Genomic DNA, 23804 nt, shown 5'->3' with positions numbered 1-23804 from the left:
GGTTATCAAATGCTCCTCCCTCTTCTTGTACATAGTATTGGCCACCACCAGGTCAGAAGCCAACACAAAATCAAAGATTCTCTCTCTAGCCTCATTTCTGTCATCAAAACCGTATTCACCATGCACCCTTTCATAACCTAGTTTATCTTTGCCTACATGGCCATTAAAATCTCTACCTATAACCGGGTTCTCTCCTACGAGTATTGTCACGACCCAAACTTGCCCCTAAAAGTTTGGATATGACCGGCCTGTACTTAGGCCTCAAAACGAGATTTCCTTAAGTTTTACTCAACATTGGGGCTTGAACGGAAGCAAATATAACATCAAAATAAAACATCCATTAAGCTGTGTCTAAATGTCAGGATTTTAATACAACATATCATACATATTTACATATATATATATATATATATAAGATTTGCATATACTACATGTAAGTCTATACAAAGGGTAACAACCTGAAAGTTAAATACTGGTAATGTAACCAAGACAAGTCATTCAAGATTTAACAAAATATACCACCACATGTAACTCCCCAAAATAAAACAAAAGGGCCACTTCGGGTGACTCGACAAAACAGGTCTAACAAAAAGGCTCCTGGAGTTGACTTAGGGTTGCCCTCTGGACTGATTACCTACATAACATACAAAAATATGCAGTGAGCAAGGATCAGTGAATAATAGTGATGTAAAGAGGTTATGTGTATGAGCATAAATTTTGTAGTGCATGATCGTAAGTCGTAAATCAGTCTTACTTATATTTTCATTTCTGAACGGCCTCGGGCCCACATAAGACAGAATGGCCTTAGGCCCAATGTAATACAAAACGGCCTTGGGCCCAATATAATAACGGAATGACCTTGGGCCCAACATATCAACAACTATTTGGAACATTAGTGTCACACCCTAAACCCGCCCCTAGAAGTTTGGGCATGACCTATGTAGAAACGGACACTTTACCTGATATATAACATAGGGGCCTGAATGGAAGCATTGATTTAACTGCTAATATCTAAGAATGCATAACATCCATTGAGCTTCTATTACTATGCCAAGATCACAGACATTGCATAAGACAAATGGAGTTAAGGAAATACACATTTGAGCTAGATATATACATGTAGATACAGATCCAGCCCCAAGGTTGGGCGGATAACAAAAATATTATGTACATTTCATCTTAAGCCAAAAACTAAGAACGAGCCATAGTCTAGGAAAACTCCACAAAAATGTACGACTTCGACCAAGTGCCTGGCTATGCTTAGGCTGACAAAAATGTGACGGTGACAGGACTAGGACCGACCTCCAGGTTGGTTACCTACAGAAACAGACATAACATAGAGTGAGCCAGGCTCAGTGAACAATAGTACGAAATGATTCGATGCGTAATTCAAATAATAATACATTTCAAAGCATAAGTGAATGCAGAAAACCATGTGCTTAGTCTGATTCTGTACAAATTTCCAGAACGACGGTTCACGATTTCACAAATAGGCCTTTGGCCTGAGGGTTCACACATTCACAATTTGGCCCTTGGCTTCATAGAGTCATAGCTTCACAAATTGTCCCTCGGCCTCATAGATTCCTAACTTCACAAAATCTTTCGATGTTTCCATAATTTCACATTGTTTCCCAAGGAGAATATATGTCAACATAGTTTCTTGCGAAGAACATAACTTCAATAACAATAATTATTAACGATGTTAAAGGTACATCGAAGTACTATTACTCACTGGGTTGCGGCGGGGCACTAGTTCCTCTTGAAGCGTGTCCTACACATACACAAAGATATAAATTAATTCCTTTTTTTTTTCTTGTTACATCAATTCTTGACTCGTTTTACTTCGACTGAATTAACGACCATTAAAACAACATCTATTGCAGGTTTCGACAACATTAGAGGACCCAACACATAAAACAGAGCATCCCATGTTTTCCAGCTTGGGCCATACGTGCGGCTGTGAGCCCCGCACGTGCGGCAAGGACTCCCGCACTGTAACAACCCTCGTACTGTTTACTGATTTATGACCGATTGATTACCGTTAATCACCGATTACTGTTAAACGAAGCTGATAATGACTGATAACTAACTGATAATCGAACTGAATGAAATACTGAACCGACTGACTGAAGTTGAAACTGAATTGACTGAGTATATGTTAGTTAATTGCATTCTATCTGTTTGATTGTCTGATTATCTGTTCATGTTTATATGTTTAAACTGCTATTTGAAGGCCTTATCGGTGGCCGAACTAGAAACCGATTGATGTTCCGTGACCCTCATAATTAATGTGATTTTATGGTATAAGTATCTGAAAATTGATTAGGTATGATTAAATTAGATTAAAATAAGCCAATTAAAGAGTTCGGTTTATTTACCATATTGCCACCCTTAGTGGCACACTACCTAGTGATGCTAGAGCCTTGCACACATTGAATCAAAACATTTCCTCAGCCTTTTCCCCTCTCATTGTCGACCATAGAGAGAGTTAGGGAGGGAGAGAAGTGTTCTTGTTGATTTAGCTTGTGAATCTTGAGGAATTGAAGTATAGATTACATATTTGAGCTCCTAGTCTTCTAATTCAAGCTCTAGGTAAGGATCTTATCTTCTTATTGATGCTATTGAACTAGTTCTTGCATGGTTCATGCTTCATTGTAGAACTAAGTCATGATTTGGGTCATTAATGGTGAATTGAAGCTCATTTCTTGCATGCATGGTTGAATTAATGAGTTTTGAGTTGAATTCATGGTAAATGGTTACATGCATGTCCATGTTGTAAGAGTAGACCATGTTTTCATCTTGTTTTGAAAAGAATGAGCTCATTTGAACAAGCTTTGAAGCTTTGATTTGGTTTAAATCCTTGCATGTTTGCATGTTCTTCACATTCTTGAAAATGGGTTTGAATATGGTTCTAATTGACTCACCTTTGGGGCTTGAATTCATAAATTGAGCTTTGAAACTTGTTATACATTGAATTTAATGATGTTTTCCAGAATTTGGGCCCAAGAGGTCGAGTTTGGAGTGGTTGAATGCTTGGTTTGAGCTTGGGAGGCAAATCTGGAAATTCCAGATTTGGCTTCCTCGCTCGAGCGAAGGATTCCCCGCTCGAGCGAGCACCTTTGTCCAGGGCTCCGCTCGAGCGACCATCGAGCGACCATCGCGCGTAGAATTTCAGCATCCAGTACTTTTACTGTTTTGCAGACCGCTCGAGCGAAGGATTCCTCGCTCGAGCGAAGCCTTTGATTTTGGACTTACGCTCGAGCATAGAAGGTCTCGCTCGAGCGAGGCTCTTATTTTCAGCAAAGTTTGCAAAATGTTTTCTAAGTGTATTTTTGCATCCTCATTCCATCCTAGGCATTCTTAGGCCTAGTTTAAGGCATCTTGATGAGGATATCATTGTAGAACACACCAAGGCAAATTAGGGATTAAGTTATGAGTCTTCCCAACTGTGTAGCTTAGTGTGTTCAACCTGTGAACCGTGTAGGGTTGGCAACTGGGGAGACACGCTCTAGCATACTGTAGCCCAGAACTCTGTGAGTAACAATTGTGTAAAGATATGTTCAACTGATTATCTTCTGAATACTGAACTGAACTGTTTACTGAATTGGTATTATTTACTGAATGAATGTATGTCCTTTATTTCTGAACTGTACTGTGGCATCCTTAGTATCTACGGTTTACTGTTACTGTTACTGTCACAGAGATCTCTGTCGGTTTCCTTGTGGAACCACTACTGTTTACTGACTGATGGCCATCATTACTGTCCGGTCTTTTAAGACCTACTGTTACTGTTATGCTAATGGATGTACCACATATGACTGTTTACTGTACTGAGCAACTGAATTACTGATTGAAATGAACTGTTTTCATTACTGTAAGGACATTCATTCTAAACCCCTTTACGCTTTATGTTATTCACTGGGCTTTAGCTCACTGCTCATATATATATGTAGGTGTACAGGCACCAGACCGCAGCTAGAGGCGTCAGGGTTACTCCAGTTTTGTCAAGCCAGCCTTTGTGCCTCACTGCGAGGTTCCGAGTTGCCATGCTATGGCTTGGGGGTGTTTTGTTGGTTTTCCCCCGCCTGTCTTCTGTACTGTCTAACTGTTTTGTATAGCCTGACTGTTTACGGTACTGTTATACAGGGATTAGGTCCCTGTACTGTGTGACTGTTAATTTTGTATACTGTTCTGTACTGTTTTTGTATAATGTATGAAAAGCCTCTTTTGCATACAGACTGTCACAGCTCAATGGACACTATTTATTTACTGTATTGGCTTCCGCCAGGCCCTGTACTCTGTTTCACTGTATTACTGTTAAGCAGGCCTTCGGTAATCTCGGATTACTGGCCGGTTACGGTGCTAAACCCATAGGGCCGGGTTTGGGTCGTGACAGAGTGGTATCAGAGCGATACTTAACCACGAGTTATACCGCACACACGTGTCCAAATGAGCTATAGGGTGTCCTAGAAAAGTGATTAGGGCATCTCATGAGCATGATAAGTGTGTGGTTATGTTATGACTGAATGCATGCTAATGTGGTAAACTGTTAAACAAATGACTGCTTATGTTTAAAACTGTTATAACTGCTTATAGTGAAATGGACAATGCAAATGAACCTGAATCCTCGTCTACCGAGGCAAGAATGGAAAGAATGGAAAGAATGATAGAACTGATAACTGCTAGACTTGAACAACAGAACCAACCACCTCCTCCTCCTCCGGTTCAGCCGGAACCTAATGTGAATGTGAATGATGGGGATATAATTGCTCTTACCCAGAAGTTCAGCAAAATGAAACCGCCATCCTTTCAGGGAGGCCTTGAACCGTTAAAAGCTGAAGCTTGGGTTCTTGAAACAGAAAAATTATTCGAAGTGTTTCCGTGCTCTGAAGCGAATAAAGTACTGTTAGCTACCTTCACCTTACAAGAAGAAGCTAGAAGGTGGTGGATGTTAATCCGTGAGACAAACACTGTTATGACTTGGGCTCAGTTCAAGGAGTCCTTCTTTGAAAAGTACTTCCCTCAGTGTGTCAGGGATAGAAAAGTGACTGAATTTGAACAACTGAAGCAGGGCATAATGTCCGTCGCAGAATACGAGACGAAATTCACTGAACTTGCCCGTTATGCACCACACATGGTGGATACTGAATATAAGAAGGCCAGAAAATTTGAAGGTGGCCTTAATGTGGCAATACTTGACCGGATAAATGTTCTGAAGCTACCGACTTTTGTGGGTGTTCTCGATCGGGCATTGATGGCCGAGTCGAACATTGCAGCAGTGAAACAATCGGAAACACCAATAACTGAATGGCATGGAAAAAGGCAGGGTTTTAAATTCAAGAAAGGCAAGCACAACCCGTTGAACAAAAAGCAAAACACAGGGTCAATGACTACTTCTAGTCAAGGAAACCGTACAATACCGCCCTGTTCTGAATGTGGGAAAAATCATAAGGGAGTTTGTTACAAACTATCTGGAGCTTGTTACAGGTGTGGCAAGGTGGGCCACATGGTTAAAGATTGTCCTTCTGCTCCTCAGGGCAACAGCAAAGCTGCAGCCAGCGGCGCAGCATCAAACGCTCCACCAAAACCGAACCCTAAAGCTACCGGGAAAGAGCCTATGAGGCAAGGCCGAGTGTTCGCACTAGTACCGGGAGATGTGCAGAATACCGAGACCGTTGTGTCAGGTATTCTCTCTATTTGTGCACAAAATGCATATGTATTAATTGATTCGGGGTCTACGCATTCTTATGTATCGCATGCTTTTTCGCATAAATTGAATAGACCCTTGGAACCTTTGAACTATCTGTTATCAGTATCATCACCCGTAGGAGGATCTATGACATGTGCTTATATGTACCCCGCATGCGAAATTATTGTTGGGGATATGCATCTGTTTATTGATTTACTGCCATTGAACATTGATCATTTTGATGTAATATTGGGGATGGATTGGTTACAAAAATATCATGCCACTATTGACTGTGTGACCAAGCAAGTTGTTTTCCGTCCACCTGGTTTGCCTGAATTTGTGTTTAATGGGAGTGGAGTAGTACCTCCTCCGTACTTGATTTCGTCTGTGAAAGCTGTAAAATTGATTAGAAAGGGCTGTAAGGGATATTTGTGTTTTGTACTGACGGTATCTACTGATGATAATGCTAATGTGAACTGTATTCCTGTAGTCAGAGAATTCCCAGATGTTTTTCCAGATAATCTTCCGGGGGATTTGACTGACAGGGAGATTGAATTTACTGTTGATGTGATTCCCGGAACACAGCCAGTTTCCAAAGCTCCTTACAGAATGGCCCCAACTGAACTGAAAGAATTGAAAGTGCAACTGCAGGAACTGCTGGATAAGAAGTTTATCAGGCCTAGCACTTCGCCATGGGGTGCACCGGTTTTGTTTGTAAAGAAGAAAGATGGCTCACTGAGACTGTGCATTGACTACCGTGAACTGAATAAGGTAACTGTAAAGAACAAATACCCTTTGCCACGCATTGATGATTTATTTGATCAGTTACAGGGTGCACAAGTGTTTTCTAAGATTGATCTCAGATCGGGGTATCATCAACTGAAGGTTAAACCGGAAGACATCGATAAAACTGCTTTTAGAACGAGGTATGGACATTATGAATTTTTGGTTATGCCTTTTGGAGTCACGAATGCACCAGCTGCTTTTATGGACCTCATGAACAGAATTTTTAAACCATACCTTGATGACTTTATTGTTGTATTTATCGATGACATATTGATTTACTCCAAAAGTATAGAACAGCATGAACATCATCTGAGACTTGCCCTACAAACCTTAAGGGAACAGAAACTGTATGCTAAACTGTCTAAATGTGAATTTTGGCTTGACCATGTTATGTTTTTGGGGCATGTTGTTAGCAAAGATGGAATTTCTGTTGATCCGTAGAAAATTGAAGCTGTGGTGAACTGGCCTAGACCAACAAATGTGACTGAAGTCCGAAGCTTTTTGGGATTGGCTGGATATTACAGAAGATTTGTCAAAGATTTCTCCAAAATTGCCCTACCATTGACTCAGTTAACTCAGAAGGGGACATCATTTGACTGGACTGACCAAAGAGAATCTGCCTTCCAGGAGTTGAAAACTCGACTTGTGACTGCACCAGTTTTGACTTTACCCTCAGGTACGGATGGTTATACTGTATTTAGTGATGCTTCTCATAAGGGTTTGGGGTGTGTTTTAATGCAGAATGGGAGAGTTATTGCCTATGCTTCCCGACAACTGAGACCACATGAAAAGAATTACCCGACCCATGATCTGGAACTTGCTGCAGTAGTATTTGCACTGAAAATTTGGCGTCACTACCTGTACGGGGTAACATGTGAAGTATACACCGACCACAAGAGTTTAAAGTATTTCTTCACACAGAAAGAACTGAACATGAGACAGCGGAGATGGCTGGAACTGATTAAGGATTATGACCTACAGATATTGTACCATCCGGGAAAAGCCAATACCGTTGCCGATGCATTGAGCCGGAAATCGATTGGAAACTTAGCCTGTTTGCTTACAGGACAGAAAGAGTTGCTTTGTGACCTTGAAAAATCTGAAATTGAAATTGTTTTACGGGAACAAGGTGGAACCTTAGCTGCTATTTCTGCTCAACCGGCACTGATTGAGGAAATTAAAGAGAAACAGCAACTGGACGATTTCTTGAAGAAGATCATCGAGGAAAGAGAATCTAAACCGAGACCGGGATTCAAATTTGAGAACAACGTACTGAAATTTCAAGAAAGACTGTGTGTACCAAATGATACTGAACTGAAAAGAAAAGTTCTGCAAGAAGGCCACAATTCGAAATTGTCTATCCATCCGGGGAATACGAAAATGTACCAAGATCTGAAACAGAATTTCTGGTGGCCGGGAATGAAGAAAGAAATTGCTGATTTTGTATCCAAATGTCTTTATTGCCAACAGGTCAAAGCTGAACATCAGCGACCTGCCGGACTATTGCAACCTCTACCCATACCAGAGTGGAAATGGGAGCATATCACGATGGATTTTATCGTTGGATTACCTCGCTCCAGAAAAGGTATGGATTCAATTTGGGTTATTGTTGATAGACTAACCAAATCTGCTCACTTCTTACCTGTCAAAACGATTTATAATGCGGACAAATTGGCTGTTATCTATATTGATGAAATCGTTAGACTGCATGGAGTGCCTGTGTCTATTGTTTCTGACAGGGATTCGAAGTTTACATCGAGGTTTTGGCAAAGTCTACAGACTGCATTGGGTACTGAACTGAGACTGAGTAGTGCCTATCATCCTCAGACAGATGGACAGTCAGAAAGGACCATCCAAACTTTGGAGGATTTACTGAGAATGTGTGTCCTTGATTTTCAGGGAGATTGGGAAAGCCATTTACCTTTGGCTGAATTCGCCTACAACAACAGCTACCATTCGAGTATTGGTATGGCGCCTTTCGAGGCATTATATGGCAGAAAATGTAGATCTCCGATCTGCTGGGCAGAAATTGGAGATGGGCCTTTGCTTGGGCCCGAGATTGTTTATGAAACAACTGAGAAAGTTAAACTGATACAACAGAGACTGAAAACTGCACAGAGCAGACAGAAGAGTTATGCTGACGTCAGGAGACGAGACAGAGAGTATGAAGTGGGTGATCACGTTTTTGTGAAAGTGACACCAATGAAAGGCCAGACTCGTTTTGGAGTCAAAGGCAAGTTAGCGCCAAGATACGTCGGACCGTATGAGATTATTGAGAAAATCAATCCGGTGGCGTATCAAGTTGCGCTTCCTCCTGAAATGGAGCATATGCATAATGTTTTCCACATTTCGATGTTAAGAGACTATCTCCGGGATCCCTTCCATGTAATAGAGCCTACCCACGTAGTGTTGAGTGATGACTACACTTACGAGGAACGGCCTATACAGATTGTAAACCGACGGATCAAGAAACTGAGGAACAAAGAGATCCCGTTAGTGAAAGTTGACTGGCAGAACCATGGTGGCGTGTATGCCACTTGGGAAAGGGAAGATGACATGGCTAAACGATATCCTGAACTGTTTCCATTGAATCCTGTTTTCTTCCAGAATGAAGGTAACTCGAGTTTAGAGGACTAAACTCTTTATAAGGAGGGGAGACTGTAACAACCCTCGTACTGTTTACTGATTTATGACCGATTGATTACCGTTAATCACCGATTACTGTTAAACGAAGCTGATAATGACTGATAACTAACTGATAATCGAACTGAATGAAATACTGAACCGACTGACTGAAGTTGAAACTGAATTGACTGAGTATATGTTAGTTAATTGCATTCTATCTGTTTGATTGTCTGATTATCTGTTCATGTTTATATGTTTAAACTGCTATTTGAAGGCCTTATCGGTGGCCGAACTAGAAACCGATTGATGTTCCGTGACCCTCATAATTAATGTGATTTTATGGTATAAGTATCTGAAAATTGATTAGGTATGATTAAATTAGATTAAAATAAGCCAATTAAAGAGTTCGGTTTATTTACCATATTGCCACCCTTAGTGGCACACTACCTAGTGATGCTAGAGCCTTGCACACATTGAATCAAAACATTTCCTCAGCCTTTTCCCCTCTCATTGTCGACCATAGAGAGAGTTAGGGAGGGAGAGAAGTGTTCTTGTTGATTTAGCTTGTGAATCTTGAGGAATTGAAGTATAGATTACATATTTGAGCTCCTAGTCTTCTAATTCAAGCTCTAGGTAAGGATCTTATCTTCTTATTGATGCTATTGAACTAGTTCTTGCATGGTTCATGCTTCATTGTAGAACTAAGTCATGATTTGGGTCATTAATGGTGAATTGAAGCTCATTTCTTGCATGCATGGTTGAATTAATGAGTTTTGAGTTGAATTCATGGTAAATGGTTACATGCATGTCCATGTTGTAAGAGTAGACCATGTTTTCATCTTGTTTTGAAAAGAATGAGCTCATTTGAACAAGCTTTGAAGCTTTGATTTGGTTTAAATCCTTGCATGTTTGCATGTTCTTCACATTCTTGAAAATGGGTTTGAATATGGTTCTAATTGACTCACCTTTGGGGCTTGAATTCATAAATTGAGCTTTGAAACTTGTTATACATTGAATTTAATGATGTTTTCCAGAATTTGGGCCCAAGAGGTCGAGTTTGGAGTGGTTGAATGCTTGGTTTGAGCTTGGGAGGCAAATCTGGAAATTCCAGATTTGGCTTCCTCGCTCGAGCGAAGGATTCCCCGCTCGAGCGAGCACCTTTGTCCAGGGCTCCGCTCGAGCGACCATCGAGCGACCATCGCGCGTAGAATTTCAGCATCCAGTACTTTTACTGTTTTGCAGACCGCTCGAGCGAAGGATTCCTCGCTCGAGCGAAGCCTTTGATTTTGGACTTACGCTCGAGCATAGAAGGTCTCGCTCGAGCGAGGCTCTTATTTTCAGCAAAGTTTGCAAAATGTTTTCTAAGTGTATTTTTGCATCCTCATTCCATCCTAGGCATTCTTAGGCCTAGTTTAAGGCATCTTGATGAGGATATCATTGTAGAACACACCAAGGCAAATTAGGGATTAAGTTATGAGTCTTCCCAACTGTGTAGCTTAGTGTGTTCAACCTGTGAACCGTGTAGGGTTGGCAACTGGGGAGACACGCTCTAGCATACTGTAGCCCAGAACTCTGTGAGTAACAATTGTGTAAAGATATGTTCAACTGATTATCTTCTGAATACTGAACTGAACTGTTTACTGAATTGGTATTATTTACTGAATGAATGTATGTCCTTTATTTCTGAACTGTACTGTGGCATCCTTAGTATCTACGGTTTACTGTTACTGTTACTGTCACAGAGATCTCTGTCGGTTTCCTTGTGGAACCACTACTGTTTACTGACTGATGGCCATCATTACTGTCCGGTCTTTTAAGACCTACTGTTACTGTTATGCTAATGGATGTACCACATATGACTGTTTACTGTACTGAGCAACTGAATTACTGATTGAAATGAACTGTTTTCATTACTGTAAGGACATTCATTCTAAACCCCTTTACGCTTTATGTTATTCACTGGGCTTTAGCTCACTGCTCATATATATATGTAGGTGTACAGGCACCAGACCGCAGCTAGAGGCGTCAGGGTTACTCCAGTTTTGTCAAGCCAGCCTTTGTGCCTCACTGCGAGGTTCCGAGTTGCCATGCTATGGCTTGGGGGTGTTTTGTTGGTTTTCCCCCGCCTGTCTTCTGTACTGTCTAACTGTTTTGTATAGCCTGACTGTTTACGGTACTGTTATACAGGGATTAGGTCCCTGTACTGTGTGACTGTTAATTTTGTATACTGTTCTGTACTGTTTTTGTATAATGTATGAAAAGCCTCTTTTGCATACAGACTGTCACAGCTCAATGGACACTATTTATTTACTGTATTGGCTTCCGCCAGGCCCTGTACTCTGTTTCACTGTATTACTGTTAAGCAGGCCTTCGGTAATCTCGGATTACTGGCCGGTTACGGTGCTAAACCCATAGGGCCGGGTTTGGGTCGTGACACGCACGTGCGGCAGTGATGCCCTGCACATGCCTTTTTAGCAGTGTTCAACACCAAAATTCACCATTTTCTCCGTACGTGCGGCCATGACTCCCGCACGTGCGACTCAGGTTCCCGCACGTGCGGCCATGACCCCCGCACGTGCGGCGATTCTGCTCAAAACAGTCCGAAATTTCCTTTAAAATCCCACCTTTTAGTGAATATATACAAGGCTCAGCATAGCTCTCTTAGTTGCTAAAACATGGTCTAGAACATATTAATGGGATCCTCCAATACACACATACTCTAACTTATGATTTAAATTTGTAATTCTTTGAAGTTCACAACACAACATAACTTAATCTCCTCATAAACTAGATATACATAACCATAGTTGATAATCAAGTAAGTATGTAAATAAACACTACACAATAAGTAAAATCAAGAGAGGAAAGATGGGATTTCAAGCGGAGATTACCAATTCATTCATTAACACAACTAAACAAGATCACACACACCCTTGATTCTTTAATTATAACGTCCACTTAAGTATTTGAGAGAATTTCTTACTCCTTTGTCATGAGAACTTAACAAAAGCAAGAATTACATACCTTGAGCTCAAATAATGCTCACCAAATTCCCAATCCTCTTCTTGAACTTCCTTTCAACCCTCTCTAACCTTCTCCCCTCCAATGTTTTCTTTCAGGAGCTATGTTTGAGTTAGGAATTTTTTCTTAATCAAATGGTCAAAGAACACACACATATATCCATAAGAAGGAAATAGGACAAAAATCAATCGTTTAATCATCCCAAATTGAAATTTCACAGAAAGGCTCATTATTACTTAAAAATTATGCTGATTCCAATTATGTAATCAATTTTGGATTATCAAGCCTCTAAGGCCCTCAATTTCTGATTTAACATTCTAATTGTAACAGATACTTTCCTTACCCAACAGATACAGGTTCAATTCATAATATATATATATACTTAACCTTAATTTCTCATGAAGTTTCACATTAAGCATTTGAAAGCACAGAATAAGATACTAGAAATGTATCAGAATCACATACGAGGGTCGGGTTACTACACTTAGAGGGTAGATAGAACATCAACATGTCTCCATCTCCCTCGGCCTTGGGCCATGAGTCATAAACAATTCAGCTAAACGACCTCGGGTCCATTATATATATCGCCCTTCAATCATTTCCATTTTTCCAATAAAACACAATTGATATAATAAGCATCATTCACAAGTAACATTATAAGATTCGTAATCACAACACATAAATGAAACATAGCATTACACTACTACTATTCACAGTGATGTGGATGAACAACGGTTCCTTCTAGCACGTGACTTACACAAGGCACATACACACAACTTGTAAGTTATTTATTTTTCTTTAACCTTTTCATATGTCCAATTCATTAAATTCTCATTCAATTATAAGCATTTTAGAAGGATTAAATATATACATTAACAGTTTCAGAGGGTCAAACAGGGGAAATGAAGCTGACAGAATTTCTCCCCAATGGCGCACGTGCGGGAGTCCCCCACCACACGTGTTGGAAGGTGTGTCGCACGTGCGGCCCGCACGTGTTTTTATTGTAGAATGCCCCAGTCTATCTCCCCTATTTTCCGCACGTGCGGCTACGAGCCCCGCACGTGCGGCTGTGCATCCCGCACGTGCGGTCTTGGGCTCTACTATTCAATCCGAAACTTCAACAATTTTAAGCTTTCAAGTGATAGTCATGCTACCAAAATCAAGTAAATTTACCTCAAAAACATAGCATATAAACACAATAAACATGAAATCCCAACCCATTAAGATCAAGATTTGATTTATTTGGGCCTTTACACGTCCAATCCATGATTCCTTGATTTTCATTATATATACACATATATCTATATTTATATGAGCTCAAGCATGCAAAAGGGGTAAGATTATGCACAATTTCTCCCAAGCCAATGCAAATTAAACATAACATAAAAGAATCAACTTTTCCATTACACACATCCAAGAGATACATGATCATTTATGAGATTTGATCATTCTCAATTATAACTCATAACCCTAACTTCCATGGATGACAAATTTCATTTCAAAGCTTGATTCAAAGCAATTGAAGATGGATTGAGAGTTTACTAGTGATTTACACTCACTTTTAAGTTGTATTCTTCAAATCTCCTTAGCAAGTTCTTCAATCTCCTAACCTTGACTGATCTCCTTCTCTCTCTCTCTCTCTTCAGAATCTCTCCAGAAGATATTTTTGAGTTGTTTTGACTAAGTCATCTCAAGGTCATATGCATAACCCTTATATTTATTAAGGCATACTAGTTAAGTTAATGGAGCCTAATTTACATCAATTAATTCATTACAAATTAGATTTTGAAAAATGATTCGTAGCTCAAAACTTATGAGCTCGAATGGCTCGACTGCTCGAAACTTATGGGCAGTTTTTTTTTTTTTTTTTTTCTTTTTTCTTTCGAACACAAACAGGAGAAGAGGAGAGAGAGAGAGAGAGAGAGAGAGAGAGAGAGAGAGAGAGAGAAAAGAGAGGAGAGAAGAGAAGAGAAGAGGAAGAGGAAGAGAGAAGAGAGAAGGAGAAAAGATGATCGACGGTGATGGTAGTGGCGCCGGTGGGTATCACCGATCTCTCTGTGTATCACCGATCTCTCTGTTTTCTCTTTTTTTTTTTCTAAGTAGATCTGGATCTGAAAAAAAAAAAAAAAATTTGTTGATGATGATAATGTGTTGATGTTGATGTTGAAGTTGATGAAGATGTTGTTGATGTTGATGAAGATGAAGATGTTCCTCTGAAACTCTGTTTTCTCTTCTTCTTCTTCTTCTTCTTCTTTTTTTTTTTTCTAAGTAGATCAGAATCAGAAAAAACTCTACCGGGGTTGTTAACAACTCCGCCGGTCCCAAGCCCGGGTTAAAGAGGAGAGTTGTGTGTTAGGTAGCCGACAGCCAACACGTAAAAAAACCGCTCGGATCCCTTATGAAAATGAATCCTACTTTGAATCGTTTAAATGCTAGGTCGTTCCCCTCAAGTGATGCGTTGCGCCTGCCTCCGGGTGTTTCGAAAAGTGAGCAAGGGGCGCCGTATCGACGCCTAGGTGCGGTGAAAAATGGGCAAAGGTTTCCGCGTTTTTCTGGACGAGCGCGGGTAAAGAAGCTAGTCCAAGACTATAGGTTTAGGATAGCCACTTGGAACATAGGAACCTTAACTGGTAGGACGATGGAATTGGTAGATGTTATGATTAGGAGGAGAGTTAGTATAGCTTGCTTACAAGAAACTAAGTGGACGGGAGAGAAAGTTAGGGAAATTGAGGATACTGGTTTTAAACTTTATTATAGTGGTAAGGATAGACGCAGGAATGGGGTAGGAATCATAATTGCCAAGGGTCTTGTGGAAAGTGTGGTGGCGGTCACTAGGAAAGGAGATAGGATTATGCTAGTTAAACTAGTTATTGGAGGGAATATAGTGAACATTATTAGCGCTTACGCCCCTCAAGTAGGGTTAGATGATCAGACTAAGAGGGATTTTTGGGAACAAATGGATGAGATCTTACAGGAGATACCCATAGGAGAGAACCTGGTTATAGGTGGAGATTTTAATGGCCATGTGGGCATAGATAAAGTAGGTTATGAAAGGGTGCATGGTGGATACGATTTTGGTGACAGAAATGAGGCTGGAGAGAGAATCTTTGATTTTGCGTTGGCTTCTGACCTGGTGGTGGCCAATACTATGTATAAGAAGAGGGATGAGCATTTGATAACCTTTAAGAGTGGATTAGTTAAGAGCCAAATAGATTATTTCTTAGTGAGAAAAGTGGACTGCCTAAAATGCAATGATTGTAAGGTGATTCCTGGAGAGAGTCTGGTCTCTCAACATAGGATTTTGGTACTAGATTTATGTTTTAGAGGGCAATACCAAGCTAGGAAGGATGATGGGCGTCGTAGGACGAGATAGTGGGACTTAAAAGGGGATAAACTAGAAATACTTAAGAATCGAATGGATAAGGAAGGTACTTGGAACTTAGAAGGTGATGCTAACACTATGTGGAATTCGATGGCCAATTGTATGAGGAGAATCTCAAGGGAAGTGCTTGGAGAGTCGAAAGGAACGGGACCCAGCTCTAGGGAAACTTGGTGGTGGAGGGAAGAGGTCCAAGCGGTAGTTAAGGCAAAAAAAGAGTGCTTTAAAAAGTGGCAGAAGGATAGAACTGAGGAAAACCTTAAGAGCTATAGATTGGCTAATAAAGAGGTCAAGAAAGTAGTGAGAGAGACTAAGTTGAAAGTTTATGATGACCTATACACTAGACTAGATAGTAAGGAGGGAGAGAAGAGGGTATACAAACTTGCTAAGATACGGGAAAGGAAAACAAGAGATTTTAATCAAGTAAAGTGCATCAAGAGTGAGGATTCTAAGATATTGGTGAAGGATGATGAGATTAAGGAAAGATGGAAGAATTATTTTGAGAAACTGTTAAATGATGAACATGGAAGTACGACAATAGGGGAAGAAATAATCAGTAATACGATAAACCAAGACTATAGGTTCTATCGCAGGATTAGGAATTTTAAAGTGGAGATTGCACTTAAGAAGATGAAATCAAATAAGGCTTTAGGACCTGATGATATCCCTATTGAAGCTTGGGAGTGTTTGGGTAAAAAGAGAGTTGCTTGGTTGACTAGGTTGTTTAGCAAAATTTTGTTGACTAGGAACATGCCAGATGAGTGGAGGAAGAGTATTTTAGTGTCAATCTATAAGAATAAAGGTGATGTCCAGAATTGTAACAACTATAGAGGAATTAAGCTAATGTGTCATATAATGAAAGTGTGGGAGAGGGTGATGGAATGCCGATTGCGAGACATAACAGAGGTGTCAGAGAATCAATTTGGGTTTATGCCTGGTAGGTCAACAATGGAAGCGATCTATCTTTTGAAGAGAGTAATAGAAAAGTATAAAGAAAAGAAAAGAGACATTCATATGGTGTTTATCGACCTTGAGAAAGCATATGGCAGAGTACCCCGAGATATAATATGGTGGGCGCTAGAGAAGAAAGGGGTGACAAAAGGCTACATTGACGTGATTAGGGACATGTACGAAGGGGTGGTGACCACTATTAGATCGCCAGCTGGAGAAACAAATGAATTTCCTATCACTGTAGGGTTACACCAAGGATCTACCTTAAGTCCTTATCTTTTTGCTTTAGTTATGGACGAGTTAATGATAAATATTCAGGATGACGTGCCATGGTGTATGCTTTTCGCAGACGATATTGTGTTAGTGGATGAGACTAGAGAAGGAGTTAACACAAAGTTGGAGATTTGGAGAAAAGCTCTTGAATCTAAAGGATTTCGGATAAGCAGAACTAAGACAGAGTACATGGAGTGTAAATTTAGTAACAGTAACAATGAAAGCAAAGGAGAAGTGAAGATTGAGAACCAAGAACTGCCTAAGAGTAAACATTTTTGTTATGTAGGGTCGATTATCACAACAGCGGGAGAGATTGATGCACATGTGGCCCATAGGATTAAGGCGGGATGGTGTAAGTAGAGAAGTACGTCTGGGGTATTGTGCGATAAACGAATACCCACTAGACTAAAAGGTAAGTTTTATAGAACGGCTATTAGACCAGCTATGTTGTATGGGACGGAGTGTTGGGCAACCAAGAAACAACATGTAGATAAGATGAGTGTGGCTGAGATGAGGATGCTAAGGTGGATGTGTGGTAAGACTAGACAAGATATGATTATGAATGAGTGTATTCGGGAATAGGTAGGAGTAGCACCGATAGAAGATAAGTTGAGAGAGAATCGTTTGAGATGGTTTGGTCATATTCAACGGAGACCAACAGAGGCAGTAGTGAAGAGATGCGATGCTGTAACGGTAGATGGAAGTGTTAGGGGACGGGGTAAGCTTAGATTAACGTTGACTAGCGTTATAAATAGAGATATGAATCTACTTTAATTTGACTAATGAAATGGCCTTTGATAGGGCTGCGTGGAGAATAAGGATTCATGTAGCCGACCCCATTTGATGGGACTTAAGGCTTCGTTTGGTTTGGTTATCAGAATCAGAAAAAAAATAAAAATAAAAAATAAAAATTGTTGATGATGATAATGTGTTGATGATGATGATGTTGATGAAGATGTTGTTGTTGTTGATGATGATGTTATTGATGAAGATGTTGTTGATATTGATGAAGTTGTCTAGCTCCAGCTCCAGCTCCAGCTTTCTCTTCTCTTCATCTTCACTTTCATTTTCTTCATCTTCAGAAAAAACGAGAAAGAGAAAGAAAAAAAAAAAATCAAAACATCGTTGTTTTCGACTCGGGCCATTCGAGCCCCATAAGTCTCGAGCTACAAAATGGGGTTGTTAAATTTTTACAAAAATTCATATTATACCCTAAAAATCATGTTGATCATAACTGTGAAGTCAATTTTGGATTATCACGCCTCTAAAGCTTCCAATTTCCAATCTAAAAGTCTCTATTTCAACAGATTTCCTCATAACCAATAGATATAATGTCATAATCAAATAATTCACATATTTAAACACAATTTCACATGGAATTTCACATTAAGCACGTAATTACTCGTATAATTAAAGATGTAAAGCATATAAAAAGGTCGGGTTATTATAGGTATCTCCTGTAAGATCTCATCCATTTGTTCTAAAAAATCCCTCTTAGTCCAATCATCTAATCCTACTTAAAAGGCGTATGCACTAATAATGTTCACTATATTCTCTCCAATAACTAGTTTAACTAACATAATCTTATTCCCTTTCCTAATGACCGTCACTACACTCTCCACAAGACCCTTGGCAATTATGATTCCTACCTCATTCTTGCGTCTATCCCTACCACTATAATACAGTTTAAAACCAGTATCCTTAATTTCCCTAGCTTTCTTACCCGTTCACTTAGTTTCTTGTACGCAAGCTATACTAACTCTTCTCCTAATCATAACATCTACCAATTCCATTGTCTGACTAGGTAAGGTTCCTATATTCCAAGTGGCTATCCTAAATCTATAGTCTTGGACTAGCTTCTTTACCCGAGCTCGTCCAAAAAAACGCTGGAACCTTTGTTCATTTTTCACCGTACCTAGGCATTGATGCGACGCCCCTTGCTCACTTTTCGAAACACCCAGAGGCAGGCGTAACGCATCACTTGAGGGGAATGCCTTAACATTTAAACGATTCAAAGTAGGATTCATTGTCATAAGGGATCCGAGCGGCCTTTTTACGTATTGGCTGTCGGCTACCTAGCACACAACCCTCCTCATTTACTCGAGCTTGGGACCGGCGGAGTTGTTAACAACCCCAGTGGAGTTTCAGCTTGTGCAAAGTATTTGACAAAATTATGTGATTTTGCAAGTGTACCACTTAAACGTTAATGTTGATCAACAATTTTATAATTTATCTCAATTTGAATTAAATGAGCTTTTCTCAATTTTTTTTTTATCATACTAGTGATAAAAATAAAATATATTTATATAAATTTTTCTATCTACATTTTATTTTTTGAAACAATAATATAATATATTAGAATTTTATTTCATTTATTTATATGTGTGTGATTTGACAAGTCAAAAAAAAAATTAAAAATTTTGAATGTCTACCTTGAAAAAAAAAATATTATAGAGTACTCACTATGAACACTCTGAAAAAAATTTCTAGAGTTGCCACTGTCTATTATGTTTTTATACAGTTTTTCAGGTAATCTGTAAGGGTGTTTTTATAGTGGAATTTTGGATTTTACCACTTTTGTAGAGATGGTTTAATCAACTTGACATATAATTGGATTGTTGTATCTTGGGGTAGACGAGTATGATTTGATTTTTGAATAATTTACCAATCATATAGTCTTGAATCTCCTTAAAGATAGCAATATTACCGTCTTTTAGTCAACTTTATAAAAATACTTTATTTTGTGTAATCACTATTAATTTTTGTCATAGTGAATGATGCATAATCACATATTTTAATAGTGGATAAAGAGGGGGGGGGGAATGTGAACGTAAATTGAGTTAAACCAGCCATCTTAAATTTGATATGTTGTCATTATTGTAGTTTTTTGCTCAATATTTTTTTATTTTTTTTAATGATAATTACACTAAGGGGGTGTTGTTTGATGGGATTAGGCTATGTGATTGGACTCCATATCCATCAAAACAAATAGTCCAACGTTTGGTTAAAAAAGTAAATGTTAGACTAATAGTTCTATATGTGTGGGATAACTTAATCTCATGGGAGTATGGGACAACAATGGCTGGACTGAGCCAAAACTCTGAATTAACTAGTTAAATGTTGAAATTAATCTGAGTATATAACATTTCTTTTTTTATTTATTTAAATATAATTTTTTTTTTCAACTTGTTAATTTTTCTATGAACATGTGTAAATTAATATTGTAATATAATAATTTTTTTAACAAAAATAATAAAAGGAAATATACTTTTAATGTTTAAAAATAGAGAAAAGTGCCCATAAATCCAATTTGAGGACCACATGAAAAGTTAGGTCCACTTAGTAATTTTTTTTGGTGAGAAGTACACGTTTTGTCAAATATTGTTGTGAGAAGTCCCTTTTGTTGTTTTCAATGACATTTTCTTTTTAGGTTTATCCTTTTTATGCTAAATTTGTTTTTAACCTATCTGTTCAAATTATTAAAATTTGTATCTGCTCAAAATTCTTATTTGTTAAAATTATTGTTCAAAAAATCTATCTACTGAAATTTTTTTATCTGTTTATTTTTTTGAACCTATCTATTGAAATAATTTTTATCTGTTCAATTTTTTTATTGATTCAATTTTTTCTTCTTATCTGTTCAAATATTTGTCCAAATTTTATTATCTGTTCAATTTTAACACTTATCTGTTTAAATTTATATGTCTTGGTCTCTCTATCTGTCAAAAATTAAATCTCTTTGTTTTTATCTATTGAAACACAATTCGTTGAAAATATGTGTCAAAACTTTTTTGTTTATCTGTTGCAATCAACAAGAACAACAAAGAAAGAAAAAATTGATAAACAGAACAAGCTAGATAAAAATTTTAAAAAAAAAATCATATATGTCACTCTTGCTGTGCATTTTTATGATTTGTTCAAATTCAACACAAATCTATTCAAATTCACACAGGTATCTTATCTGTTTGTTTATTCTATATGTTCATCATCATTATCAACAGCAACAATAATCATCAACAATTAAAAAAAAGGTAGATATGAAGATCTAGATCTATACATCTCAGATCCAAAAAATATACTTGTTTGCTCTTTCAACCAAAAAAAGTACCAGAATCTAGACTAGCAATAGGAACAAACAACACGATAGAAGCCTATAATTCAACAAAAGGATTGAATTCCATTCCGCTCAACTTACAAATCATATTCATATAGATAGAACATAATATAATCCCTAAAATAGTTCCCAAGATCACAATTTTGTTATTAACCAACAATTAAACCAAAAGAGGCTAATATAAAGATAGTTCCAAAACTGGGTTCATTTAAGCAAAATTCATCTCATGTTTCAAATAGATTTTCTAGTGTTCTTTCGAACATGAATTGATTGGACCTAATGTGATCATCATTTCAATTTGAAGATGATGAGGACTATAGTAGTGGTGGGGGTTCAGGTTTTCGAGTTTGAAACCCTAGAGAAGTCGGTTGAGACAAACACAGTTCGTGTGCTCCGATCGTCTTTCTCCATCGATCATCTTCACTCCAGGTACTTGATCCATTACCGCTACTGTCGTCTCTAGCGACGACAGCGACGAAGAGATGTATAGATACAAGTGAAGACAAACTCACGCTAACGGATTTGACGGACGTTGGTGGACTTGACGGTGAATTTGACGAAAGCTGGTGGATCAGAACAAACCCTTCGAGAAATCAAAATCATCGACTATTACTAGGTCAAAGAAGAGAGAGAGTGTGGAAGATCTTGTTGACGAACTAGATCTAGGGCGGCGGTGGAGATCGGCGGAGGAGTTTTCGGAGAAGCGACAAATGTAAATGGAGAAGTCCATAAAGAAGAGGGCGATGAAGACAGTGAGGGCCATGGAGGACCGGTGGAGGAGGAGGCGGTTTTCGACGCTTGGATGGCCGCAAAACCACTGCGATCGGAAACCCTAAACCAATGATGAAGAGAGAGAAAGAGAGAGAGAGAGAGAAAATAGGTTTTGAGAAATATAAATTGAACAGATAAGAGAGTGATCCAAATAAATAAATGCGTGAATTTTGAGAATAATATGGTTATTTCACAGAATGATGTCTTTACGACATACTATTTAAGAGCTTGGACCTTTGGGTTAAGGAAATCCAAAATTGGATTTTATCGCTCGAGTGTTCTTAAAAGTAAAATAATATATCACATCTTTTTTATTTTTTATTTTTAAACATGTTGAATTATTTAAATATATATAATAGTCTCTCTTATTTCTATTTTTTTTATTAGCAAAATTATAAGTAAAAAAAATGCTTTTTCTATTTAAATAAAATAAAAAGTAAATAAAATATATTTGAAATTTAGTATTATCATTGTAGACAATTCAAAATGACAACATGAGTTATTTTTCTTTATAATTTTCTAACTAAAATGAGATTCACATAATTTTGAATAAAATAGTCCAAAAATTATTTATCCCAAATTAACAATTTGTTAGATTGCAATCTCCTAACTCTGTTGGTCCAGACAAACATATATAAGAGCTTGGAGTTGGGATTGGGACACACACTTGGGAAGCGCCCGCGAGAAAAAAACATGCGAGTCTGGAGTAAACAAGCATCCCGAGCGCTTTACAGCATCGTTGCGACTTCACCATCATCATTCGCTTCTTCATCTTCATCTTCATCTTCATCTTGTTCTTTGATAGCAAGAGCCCTCACCACTTGGCGGCGATCACACCCTCTGATCCAATCTCCCCATCATGCATTCGGGGCCGTCCTCGAGTGTCCATGGTCCGCCACGCAGCTCCGCGGTGCCAAGTTCCGCGGCTCCGATGTCTCTCTCTCTCTCTCTCTGTATTTTGCAATGATGTGATGTGATGTGATGTGATATGATATAATTACTTGTAATTAATAATTGCTCAATCTATGTGTTTGAGGTTTATGGAATGGAATGGAATGGAATTTCATAGTTCCATCCAATATCAATTTGATTTGCAATGACCCTTATTATGTGAAGATTGCTGTATTCTTGATTTGTTTAGTGTTATTAATCATTTTCTCAATTTGCTCTACAGGTCAAACCCGGAAACGTCATTGAAAGAAAAGGTTTGCTTTTCATTTTCCTTCTACTTTTTATTTATTTATGTATTTATTTATTATTGTTATTATTGGTAACGAGGGAGGGCATCTGGGGCTTTACTTCGATTACCCCCCTACTAGTATCACGGCTCAACTTTCTACTTATTTCCCAAGAAACTCTCCTTCTCTACACATTTTCACATTCATTTTTCTCATATATATACTTCTACTGACTGTAATGTCTTACACTTTTGTTATCTACGGGACTTGTCATCATACTTCAGGCAAAATTTATCAGGTACCTGATTTAGCATTTTCACATTTGTGTCTTGTTTTTTTTCCTTTCTTTTTGGGATAAATTTTCGTTATTTACCTGTACTCGTGGATATCTAGGTTGTAAAAGCACAGCACACAGTGCAAGGAAGGGGGGGTGCATGCATACAGGTTTGTTTACAAATTCCTTTAGGCTTAGTTTACCTCCAATCGGCATCTAATTTAGACTTGCAATACACATTTAATGTATGCTTTGGTATGTATTCTCTTGGGAATACTTTACAAGCATGTGCTATACCCTTTCTTTACTAAATCAATTGAATCAGTTGCTGTCAAGTTTGCAAAGTTTTAAAAAATTATAGGATTTGAAAGGATCTCCTTTGATAAATTTCACATCGAGTATGCTCTAAGTTAGAAGACAAATGTGTAGATGTTATACTTATATGATTATTTGAATTGACCTCATAAATAATTGAAATTCTCTTATAGAAACGTTGACTTCCTAGCCCAACTAAGAAATGGAAACAAACTTCTTATACTCACTGTACTAAGATATGGCTTTTAACAAAGTCAAACCAGAGAAAACAAAACATGTGGCTAACCCCAAGCAATTGGGTGGGACTTAGGCTTACTTGACTTCACATATACCAATTACTTTTGAAACAAAAAGGACATGAGTTAAAACTAGTGACTAGTAATAAATAGCTAGGTTTTTTTCTATGTAATCAAAATCAAATTAATCAA

General features: G+C 38.3%; 1 protein-coding gene across 1 annotated transcript in view; it reads left to right on the top strand.

Annotated features, from left to right (window-relative positions):
- The first annotated feature begins 22236 nt into the window (after positions 1-22236).
- LOC114303489 (uncharacterized) overlaps positions 22237-23804 on the top strand; it is a 33853-nt gene continuing 32285 nt past the window's right edge. The window contains exons 1-4 of the mRNA XM_082910780.1: positions 22237-22542; positions 22784-22814; positions 23072-23085; positions 23181-23231. Of these exons, the coding sequence (XP_082766906.1) occupies positions 22303-22542; positions 22784-22814; positions 23072-23085; positions 23181-23231 (336 nt within the window). The 5' untranslated portion in view covers positions 22237-22302. The remainder of the gene's footprint in view (positions 22543-22783; positions 22815-23071; positions 23086-23180; positions 23232-23804) is intronic.

This window comes from Camellia sinensis, unplaced genomic scaffold (assembly GCF_055761805.1).
Source record: "Camellia sinensis isolate YWXY unplaced genomic scaffold, ASM5576180v1 Unanchor1, whole genome shotgun sequence".
NCBI classification, from domain to species: domain Eukaryota; kingdom Viridiplantae; phylum Streptophyta; class Magnoliopsida; order Ericales; family Theaceae; genus Camellia; species Camellia sinensis.
Note: the sequence above shows the minus strand (reverse complement) of the source record. Positions and strands in the feature narration are given on the sequence as shown.